A 12,211-nucleotide genomic window follows, 5' to 3' on the forward strand; every position below is an offset into this window, starting at 1 on the left:
TATTAATTGGAATTATTTAAAGCGAAAGTTATTGATATGCAATTAAAGATTGAGAGATACAATTTTCTTGAATATAGATGCCAGAAATTTATTTAGATCATTACTAAATAGTAGGTACTCATTAAAATGCGAATCCACGTAAAGTCGCGCTTATTCTTCCTAATGAGGGCTGAACGCGTCACTTGACGACGGAGAAAAATAAGAGAATTCATCTCGAGTTACTCGGTAAAAAAAAAAAGAAGAAAAGCAAAGCGGAGAAGGAGAGAACGAAGAGAGGTCGGTGTACGCGAGCAGCACATCCGGCAGAAATGCGACTGGGAAGCAATCGGATATTATATGTAGGTAAGCAAGAAGCTGCTGATGCCGTCCGAGTCCTACGAACTCTCTTAGAGCACATCACATATGTACATACATACATATACGTAAGTATATATGCGCCGGGCGAGTTGCGTTCTCGCGCCTTTATGACGCCACCTTGACCCACAAATAGTGGACTATTAATCGTCGAATTATCATCATTTGCGAGAACGTGCGAGTACCAAAAGGATGAAACAGTTCAATGATGATGCTATTTTTTTTTTATGCAACAGCATTCGAAATATAATGTTGTACATGCATATGTATATTATAACTGCATTATATATAAACATCATTTAAAATGCTGTAAAAATATATAAGTAGAAAATTCAATCACCCTGTTTTCCTTCGTAGTATCGCGTGTCTTCTGGATCAAATCAAAATTAAGATCGAGATATTCTATTGCTTGAATCGTTTTATAGTATCCATAACGCGGCACGCAATTTTCGAAGTAGAGAAGCGTCCGTAATTAGATATGAAAGGACGAAGGGGAAAGAGCCAGCGAATTAAAATGCAGGCATTAAGTTACCGAACGAGGACGAAGAGGTCAGAGGACACGAGAATCTTCTTGAGATAGGGACGGAATCAGACTGGGAAGCAATCGGATATTATGTAAGCAAGAAGTAGCTGACGTAGCTAGATATCCTGTACGGAGTCCTCACTACGTTAGAAGTACGTACAAGGCTTCATGTTGCACTTTCGCACCCGAACGACGCCGTTGCATTCCGACCTTCGTGACATTCTATCCTCGAGTATGCATCGCGAGAAAGAAAACTCGCGATGGTAAGAAAAAAAAACAGAATAAAGAAATAACGGAAGTATTAAATGCTATAGGAAAAAGTAATAAAAGTAGCACATAACGCATATTTTTATATCGCAGATTAAATAATAAATCAGATTGTGGCACATTATTTCTTGTAGTATTCCAGCGAACTTAATTTCACAGTTAGACGATTATACCTCGGCGCGATAATAACTATGTTATCGTCGCATTAACATTCTTGTTCACCTGTGCTTTTGTTTCCTTTGACCGCTCTAATCTGCCTTTGGCTTTGCGATACTTATTATTTCATACAGAAAGCTCAATCAATTACCAACAACGTATATGTACTTGCATGATCCGTTCGCGCTTGATGTGCAGACATTACGCACATTGCAATTGCCATTTATGGCTTCGACCTTTCTATCCTCTCATTCTCAATAATTATTAAGCATTTAAAAAATACATTTAAAAACTAAAAATTAAAAGATTTAAAATTTTTTCTGTCGCCAATTTTCATTTCTTCAAAGTTTCATGTTTAATCGTTGCCACGATTATAATCATTGCCAGTATATAGTCAATTGAAATTCTTAATTGGGTTAATTATTCTCTGGCGAAGTAAAAATTACTTATTCTGTTTTAATGTTTAATGATGATCAATATTATTCTGATTATTCATATAATTTCGTTTAAGTAGAAACTAGCGGAAAGTAGTGCGAGACATCGTTACATCAATTTTAGATGGGCTAAAACGGCCACAAATGTAAATATAAATCAAAAAACACGAGCTGTGCGCGTATACTGGTCTAATAGTCAAGTTTTCGGATCAACTGGATTAATTTAGGGACGGCCACGTGCACAGTCTTTCAGGATGATGCACGGCTCTTGCGGTACTCTTGCATCGACGTATAGACACTATATGTAGACGTATACGACGGTATACGAAAGTACACCGAGAGAGAAATAGTTCTCCCGTAGGTAGGAGGGGAGAGATGTCTGGCACGGTTAAACTTAAATCACAGCCAGCATGGACTCGCGGATGAAACACTCGAGGTCGCGGTATGTTAAAAGGAGCGTCTCTCTCTCGTTGCCGGTCTACTAGAACGAAATCCGGATGGTGCGGCATGTGTAACCACAGGCTTTAGTCCCTGAAGAACCACTTAAACTCTCTAAACTTTCCCTCTCCGGTCGATACATCCCCCTCAGAGAAATGCGTTTTTTCCTTTCTATTTCTTTCTCTCGGTAAACATAATAATTATTTTAATTTTTGTTACACGTATCAGTATCTGATAATTATGTTATAACATAACGTAATTAAAAACTAGTAGGGCGATCTAAAAGTCAAAACCAAAGCATTTGACTGGAGCCTGAGGAAAAAATAGAAGCAGAGAAAAAGATCGGAAAATCGACTAATTGATATGATGCATTAAAAGTAAAATCATTTTTCACGACAGAGGTATAAGAACTTTTCAAAATTCCCAAAGTGTTTCCTTGAAATCTTCAATAAAAGAAAAAATCCGTAAAGAATTAACAAAGACACATGCGGTAAAAAAATAATTTAACGGAGATGATTTAAGATTCGACAAGGTATTTTCAACTTTGACTCATTGCTTTTCTCAGCATGACGAACTTTTATGTCAGGCGGATAAAGAAGTCCGGGTCGACCTCCGTGAACCTTGAGGAGGCACATTTATCTTGGCGTCATTATTAGTATCTAAAATAAATGATCGAGACGCGTTGGTTTAACGTTCAATGTACTCGTCGTCTCGTCAAGCGTTATATCAGTCGAACGAGTCTTAATTATTGCCGAAAATGGAGGAAAAGAGCAAGTTGAGGGCGCAGAAGGTGAAGCGCATTGCAAGTAACAAGTTGCGTGCGATATCGTGAACTTGAGCTTGCATAAGAACCAAAATTAATTGCAGACGACACCGAGAAGGTATATTTAAAAAAAGAAGCTTTATGTCTTAATCGAACTTATCGAGCTTATCTTCTACATGACATGCCTCGCGAACGTGATATTGCACTGCCATAAATTTCCAATCGACTTAAAAACATTGTGATCTTATAACATCAGATTACAAGAATAACTTTTACTATGATTTACTAGATATTTTGTGTAATCGTATTCTCAAAATCAGCTGTGTATCCAATACACTTCTCGAATTCGCTCCCATTACAGTTCAACTTACACTTGTGAGTTTGGATAATTTTACAATACATCGGTTGAATGAAAAACTATACAACCCTCACTGAACAATTGCAACACGATTTAATTATTCTGAAATTCTGAAGAATTTGTACGTCTTGGGAATATGTCACTTCTATTCCCAAGTCGGACGATATGACTGCGCGTCACTAACATTACTGACTGGTATTCGATTAGATATACCTGGATGCGTTAAACACCTGAAAATACGACGGAATTATCGTAAGCCGCCGCGCGTCTGCTAGATACAGCCCTATCATAATATACCTCTGTATCGCACGTAGACACTAGATTAGGCCTACGCGTTCGTGCGACCTAGGTCATGGTCATATCAATGCCTCCTTCGATAGCCGCCCGCGCCGGCTCGGGCGCGTGACGTCGCGGAAACAGGTGTCGCGGACCGACCGCAAACGACGACATAGAGATATATTAAGAACGGCTCTTTCACGGCTACCGCGAAGCCCGAAATCACAGATAATAAAGAACTCGGAATTGCGACGGGAATGCTTCCACGAAGCGACAGAATACATCACGAGAATGATCATAACTAAATCATCAATTTCGAAAAAAATATACTTAATAACATTCTCCCGAAAAAACTTCCATAAAATAATAACTAAATTTTTGGAATAAAAAATCGAAATAAAACATTTCGTATTTTTATGAAATTAAAACGACGAATTAATATACACAAATTGCAAAATTATTGCGAAGCAAAGAAAATATACTAATTATAAAGAAATAATAATATAATAATTATTATTATATTATAATTATTTCTCCTCTCTCTCTCTCTAGTGGAGATACATTAGATTTTATGCAATATATAACTTAAATTAACGAGATTGTAAAAGGTATTGTAAAATGTGTATGACCGATTGCGGGTTGGAAAAGAGTTCATTGATATTTATTAGTTAATCTACTCCCGACAGGCCAACAAAGCACAACAAAACCGCGAATTCATATCGCGGATTCTCGTTTACAAAGTCGACATGTCAGTGGTCAGCAGCCAGTGACCCATACGAATGATAAATTTTTAGTCTCTCCGATAACGATGGAAATTCGTAAGATACGCACTACCTATCACATCCTATCGTCCCTATCGATCATCCAATATTCACTCGTACATTATAGCTATGTGCGGTGTGCAGGCTAAAAAAGTCGCACGAGAAATATTGCCCCCAGGGATGCTGTGTCAAGTAAGAGGATACTGAAACACGATATTCAAGTGGTCTGCTGGAACAACCCTAATTTAGTACCGTGAACGTATTAGTCACAACTATGTTATTATTCGTGCCACCCGTCGCTAAGTCTCGCCTCCGTGCCGAATTTTCCACGACTAACGGAACATCGAATCCTTTTCTTCGTTATTTATGACAATTGTAACATGATCATCGCGAGAGCTTAAATTACAGCCAATTCATCATTTGCGGAGAAGCAATACCTCGCCGCCCGGAATCGTACATATTGTTAAAAAATCCAACAAAGTGGAATTCGACAAAAGCAGAATGTCTTTCTCTCTCGATATATAATATCGAATAAATCGTGATATAACCACGGGAAGATAATTCCTCACACATATATCCACGGATGAGAATCTAATAATAATATAAAAATTAAATGCCTCTTTTTTAGTTGCTCGCATAACTCTCAGAAAGAGCGGATTTGAATGACGCATGTGCGTCAAACGCGGAATTCGAGATGAGTTCGAAGGAGCATGTATGCAACACGCCCACCGATCACGCTTGACGATATCCATATCGCTGCACGGTCGATGCACGTCGATGTAATGCGGGATACCACCTCGTGTCGTTTAGCGCCGGCGCTCATTTATTCCTGTACGGAATCGCAGATGCGCGTGACGAAGAATCGTCACATCAAAGGACACCGCCCACTTCAGGAACGCACGATAGACGCGCCGTCGCATACGACCAGAGGAGTCTCTGGCTCCTCGAGGACCTCCTCGAATGAGGGTTGCTTACAGATCGGTTACTTCCAACTCCCCATGCCCCATGTTACCCTGCACTTTGCGGTTTCGTATTTCGAACTGCTGCGTGAGTTTGGGAATTAGTCGAAGAATATGTCGAGAAGTTGGAAAAACAAAGAAGAAAAACTGTGTAGTTTAGCATTAATGAAGCTCGAGCCCCTACAGTATCTATCACATTATATCCATAATCAAAATTTATCCATTTATGCCCAGAAACAGAAATAGAAATAAATAAATTTTGCAAATACAATAATCGATAATAAATATTAGCAAACATTTTCAATAATATTTACTTTATAAACAAATTTAAAAAACTGCCAACAAAATATGAAAGAAATTAAAGAAATTAAAATTTTTTCTGAGAATGGCTTTATGGAACAATCAAACTATGTAATATGCTATAAAATAGAGAAGATAAAAATATATGTTGAAATATATTCTTACAAAACACTAAAAGCTGCACGTGAAAAAATTACAAAATACGTTCAACAGAAATCGTGATAATTAATAAGTTACGAAGAATGTTTCTCGTCGAATTCCACGGATCAAATAAAATGGCCAACACACGTTCACGTTATCTCAACGATGCCTGGCCAATTCTTGCAACTTTATTACCGGAGACACGAACCCTGCGATTTGATAATCTAAATCGTGAGAATACACGGCGATCACTGCAAATATCGATCTATGACGAATTTCACGAGTACAAGCAAGTTTATTATCGTCAGACGGATTTAATAAGGATCTCTCATGATTTCTTTCAGTTATAGCATTAAAAAGAAAAGAATAAAATTATCAACTTATTATACATATATTTATACGATAAAATTATGTGATTCGCCTGCTGTTGATCAATTCTTATTAACTCTTTTAATGCTGAATCTTGATCGACCATAATCATATTTTTTAAATTTTATTTGCAAAAAATCAAATTTTTAGACTTTACTTTTAAGATTATGATAAATTGGATTATTTTTTCATAAACATGCATTTTTATTAGAGAAGAATAAAGATGCCTTAACAATTTTGACGTATTTATTTTTTTGTATTATTTTTGTTCACAAGGATAGCATTAAAAAAGTTCTTCTAATTTAATTTTAATTTCTAATTATACTTAATTCAGTTCAACAATAAAACTAACACTATTATTATTAAGTGCCATTTGGTTAATTATAGAAAAATATTTTACTTACTTGCAGTTAAACTTGCCGCGGCGCTAATTTGCGTCGGTGCTGTCGCCGGATTAACAGTTTGCCGTCTAGACGGTGTGCCATATTGTGTCGTTAATGCATCGGTTGGCGATGCATACGTCCAAGTAGCTTCTACGGCGGAGACAGCGACAGTGCCCGTGGTATTCTGCTGAGAGGACGAATATGGCGGACTGTAACCGCGGAAACTCGACCGAGCGCCGAAAGGTTGCGAAAACGCTGGTAAAGATTGATGAGACACCGTGCCCGAAGACTTGTTGCCATAATCCTCAGAAATGGAAAGTCCGGTGCTCAGGCCTGTAACTGTCAACGAACACACAACGAAAATGTATTATGAACAAAGAAATTCCAAAATTTATCAACTGTTCTCTTAGCCATCATGGTTTCTTTCACTAATTTAAAGACCATTTGTTTTTCTTATCGAAAATAATGAGCTTCATAAAATGGCTCATTTATTGTATTTTTCAAATTTTGGCAGTCTATACTTATATATGTCTCTCTTTAAGCTTTAAATCATAATTTTATTAAAATCGATTTAAAATTAATTAAAAAATATATGATTAATTATAATTAATATTTATGGCTAAATAAAATTTTAATAACTTACAAGCGAAGCCTCCCAGATGTCCCTCTCCGATTTTAATGAAACTTGGTGGATTTGTAGAAGGGGTCAAAATATTAGATAGAATTTATGTTACATGGAATATATGTATATGTATATCATATACATTGTAATTCGTTACTTCTGTAACTATTAATTTCTTTACTTGCGCACTGTTTATTAATTTGTTAATATTAGATAGGTTTTTTGTCTTTTTGAAAATTAATGTTTATACCAGTGCATAACTTTCGAAATTATGTATATTTACGAAATTGCGCTATTATGCTTATTTTAGAAGTCATAGTTCAAAAATGAAAATTTGGCCAAATTTCGAGGGCTGATTTTCCTTTCTACAAATCGACCAAGTTTCACTAAAATCGGAGTGAAACCTGGGAGGCTTTCCTTATTAGTGATAACTAATCATTGATAATATTATTTTATATGTAACTATTCTATTGTGTGAATAATTTCAAATAAAATATAATTAAATATTGCCTGTATACGTAGAGAGAAAAATATTAAATTAACAGAGTTGTAACGCGGGTATAGAATAAAAATTTTGTTACATTTAATGAATCTTTCTTAAGAAATTGGAATTTCTTCCATCCATCTAATACGTCAGAGACTTGAGACCCAGATGAGCCGACATGAGCCTTAAGCATTGTTAAGCATTATCGGGTCAATTATCTTGACATGGCTGATAGCTGATACCTACCCTGAGCGTTCCAAAGTTGAGGTGACGATGCCAGTTCCGTGGGACTGCTCGTCATGTAAGGGAGGCTATAGGTTCCTCCGGTTCCAGCCGCGGTACCCATCGCGCTTACGCCACTCATCGGTCGATACATTGATGAACTGTAATAGCAAAGCTTATATGTAGAACGCAGATGATGCTCCATATTATTCGATTAATCCGAAATGCGTCGTTTCTGTAGCAATATCAATAGAGTAAAAAAAAAAAGGTTCGTTTAGAAGCATCGCACGCAAAAACAAAAACATATGCACTCATTTGGCGTATCTGCAGCACCGTCTTTTTACCTGAAAAGGCTGATTATAATATCTTGTAAATTTTCATGTCCCATATATTCTATATATGATATTAATACGGTATTAATAGCGAAATATTAATTAGTGATAGTTGGGATTGTGTGACAACGTGCTGCGTCTTTCTTTTCGGCATCGCTGTTTCCTTGCACTACGACGTTTATGTTAAGTTCTGGTAATTATATTTAAAGATAATCGAGTTGTTTTCAAAATTTAAGAGAGAAACTGAATATACATTTAATTATTATTAACCCTTTCGCTGCAGGCGAAATTTCAGCGTAAAACGCGCACTGCAGGCGGTAAACGCTCAGCGACGACCGACGCTATTAATGGGTCATAACGACTTCTTGCCAGCGTATATTTTATAGAGAATGCATAGAAGTGAAACACTGAATTATTTTACTTTACTATTTTAATAAAGAAAATATTTTATTCGAAAGTAAGTGTCGAACACCTGTATGCGTCTACACTATCTACAGCTACAACAGCCCATAGTAAACGACGTTAATTGAACGCTTAATATTAAAATTAAGCTTATACATAATATTAAGCGCTAATAGCGTAGGATGACCAAACTTAATTAGGCGTCAACAGCAATGAAAAAATTAAATAGACAGTGTCAATTGTGGCTCGTGTGCCTCATATTTCGTGCGCGCAGATTACGTTTCGCGAATAAATACGCCCCTACCCATGGGATTTGTAGATCGCGAGGCGGCGCGGCGTGTACCTCGCGAATCGATCGTTCGAATTGATCGTTCGATCCGAATGCCCTAGAGAATTACTCTTATTTTTATTGCAGGTCACTTGTACATATCACTATGTACATAGCGTGGCGCTAGATTGCATACACCTACGTCAGTCACAAGCTTATAAACCTAAACCTCTGTCGAAATTTTTTTTACTTAACTTTGATTTATTGATATTTTATTAATATTGAAAAAAAGGGAGAGAATTGCTAAATAAAAAAGGGTGAAAAATTGCACGAAAAATATTCAATTACTATCCAATAATGAGAGAAGCATTGTATATAAATGTAAGATTTTCTTACTTCTGCAACTGATTTCCAAACATATGTCTGTAACTAGATAACAGTATCACTGTATTATTATCATTGAAAAAAATCGCTGTTCCGTGTCGGAAACACCGGAAAGTAACCGTCGCGGGAGAGCGGAAACCGTGGTTTGACTCATAATGCGGGCGCGGGCGCGGGCGCGTGCCCGTACCCGAGGAACGGAAAGGCACCCTTTCGGTGTCTCCCTTTGCGTCTCCTGCTACGGATGACCCTCATCATACGAAAGTCCGGGGAACGACATGGCTACTCCATTACCATCGCCATTACCATTACGAGTTGTTTATACCTGGTTTCGGCTCAGCGGCCACTTGAAAACGCAGCAGGATTCTACCTGAACCTGAACGGAATAACATAACGAGCTTTCAGGCGCATGGCATGAGCGAATTATGTGTCTCCACTTAAACGCATTTTTCAAAGCGACACCTTATCTTCGGCGGGGAATGCCGATAAATTCCCTGGATGAAATTTTCCGAGAAGTTTTGGAAATTCCAGTTACACGGTCAAAGTCAAGTCAAAGTGATTACGTGTACGAATGAAATGTCAGTAATGTCTTCTTAATATATTAGCGAAGACTGTAGCAATTACATTTAAATATTGATACATTTTTTCATTTATGTATTCAGAGAACTTAATTTTATTTATTTTAATTTCTAATTATATAACAATTACATATTTAAATGATCGTTATTCATTTTAATTTAGATTAATCCACTTGGACTGTATGATAAATCTTAGCAGATTCTTATGTATGATAGTCTTTTATTTTTTATTATACATATATAATTATGCAGGAAAAGTCATCTTGCGATTGTCGCGTCTCGCGTCGGTATACTCCGCATGCCACGCGCGCTTCGCGCGCACGTGCACTTTATCTTCGAGCGCATTAACGTGTCCCAAACAAGGTAAAGAAGCGGCCGGCGTAAAACAAACGAAAGCACCGCTGTACGCTCGCGATGATGTCAATACGGATGCGACCTTGAGCAGTCGCGCGGTGGCCTGGGCACGTTTCTGCATACCGGTACGTGTCCAGAGACACCTTTGCGATCGCTCTCGCGATGTCGAAGATTGCCGAGGTGCTTCTCACGTGGTATCCAACTCACCGCCGATCGACAAAGAAAGATAGAAACATCGATAAGCGCGTACAATTTCATCGAAAATTAAACACGAAAAGAGAGATCTGTGACATGCTAAGTGTTAAAATCAGAGATATAAAGAGAATGAAGATATATGCGAAAAATTTTAATTAAATATGACATGGATTGACAATTGACAAGATTTACGGTTTAAATGTACATCAACGACTTAAACTTGATTTTAAACGAAAAAAAAAAGCAAATTTTTTATGGATATTAGAAATAAATATATCTAGGAAGTACAAGCGTTGCTTGCGTGTGTGATAGAATTAATTTAATTCTTTATTCTCTAATATTAGCTTAAATTTTTCTAGAATTTAGTATTTTATATCACACGTGCACGGCATCCACGTTATTAGCACGTGAGTGGCTAAATGAAAACTGCGACTCGCGTGTAAAAACGCATATCCAGCATATTACTCTTGATCGCCAGTAGGGTTGTGACGAATATGAAATTTGCAGGCTAACGGTGAACCCGACACCCGACGTGGCCTGACCTTTCAAGAAATCTGCTTAAACGATTTATATTTACATAACGTTAAGGTAGGTTATGACACGAAAGGACGGGCTGGTATTATCGACGACAATCGAAACAAAAATATTTTCAATGATGTAAAAGAAGATGGAATTAATTTCCGAATAAATTGTAAAATGACGGAAGAGAGAGATGAAAAAGTATTTTACGAATAGAACCTAGATTTTTTTAAGCAGTGCACGGCGAATATCTTTTCGAGTATTCCGTAATAAAAAGTTCCTTAACAAAAGTTTCAAGTTTTAAATTGACTATATCAAAGAATCCAGAAAATATAATTTATCCTAGCTTATATGCATTTTCGATCGCAGGTAGGAGTTGCACGCGCGATAAACCCGCGTGCATTTTACATCGGCAATGTAAATACCGGTGAATGAGAGTCGCGTCTAACGGTTTCGATTGTCTTAGGATGTGTCGTACGTCTGACACGAGCTCAACGGGCACGAGGATACGTCTTAAGTGCATCAGCTAAGTGCGATGGAACGTCCAATGCAATACGAGTGCATCAGGAGCGAGAGACCGTTCTCTGTGAAACTGGTTACGCGTATCCTGGATGGTTGTGTACCAGGTGCAATCGGGTACTTTGTAAACCATTAATACGTAAAGGAAACGGTATTAAATGGGCACGCGCTGCATGCAATTGCACGCCCGGTGCAACGATGCGCACGATCCGTCTCGCTAATGCGTTTCGCAATGTAAACGACCGATGGTGGTGAGGCGGAAGGAACCTTCCTTCGACAAACTAGGAGAGGTTACAGAAATAGTGAAAAAAAAAAAAAAATACACAATGCGTCCGATGGTCAACAAATATTGATAAAATCCTAAATAAATAAAATTACAATTCTAGACTCACTAGAAAATATGTTTTCAGAATAGAAAAAAATAAAATTTATGGTAATAAAATCTTAATTATGCGTATTATTATTATTCGGAGCACTAGTTAACATAATATAAAATAAAATCCTAGACGTTAAAAGAAATAAACAAAAGAGATAAATAAAAAATGCAATAAATTTTTATTTGTTTATCCTATGGGCAGAGAATATTTCTTGTGGCCTCTATAGTTTGCTCTTGACAAACACGAATGAGGGCCTAATGCTCAATGACGTAACGTCATATTAACAGGAATCGAGGGCGATTTTATGGTCAGCGTGCGAATGTATGTGTGCGTGCATATTCTATGCATGCGTAACAGTTGCATGGGGAGCTTAATAGCAGATCTCGGGTTTCTTCTAAGAATCTCCGGCGCACTTTTAATTATTACCGCCGCCGCCCTCTAGTAATCTCTATCTCAAACTCTTCCTTCCACAAGAC

At 37.3% G+C, this 12,211-nt stretch overlaps 1 protein-coding gene across 3 annotated transcripts in view; it reads right to left on the reverse strand.

The window, feature by feature from the left end:
* The window catches only part of LOC139820719 (uncharacterized), a 55,991-nt gene that overhangs the window by 5,868 nt on the left and 37,912 nt on the right, over positions 1–12,211 (reverse strand). For all 3 annotated transcript variants that reach the window (XM_071791183.1, XM_071791184.1, XM_071791182.1), the window contains exons 5-6: positions 7,835–7,971; positions 6,504–6,821 (exon numbers count right to left, since the gene is read on the reverse strand). In XM_071791183.1, the coding sequence (XP_071647284.1) occupies positions 6,504–6,821; positions 7,835–7,971 (455 nt within the window). The remainder of the gene's footprint in view (positions 1–6,503; positions 6,822–7,834; positions 7,972–12,211) is intronic.

This window comes from Temnothorax longispinosus, chromosome 10 (assembly GCF_030848805.1).
Source record: "Temnothorax longispinosus isolate EJ_2023e chromosome 10, Tlon_JGU_v1, whole genome shotgun sequence".
Taxonomy (NCBI): domain Eukaryota; kingdom Metazoa; phylum Arthropoda; class Insecta; order Hymenoptera; family Formicidae; genus Temnothorax; species Temnothorax longispinosus.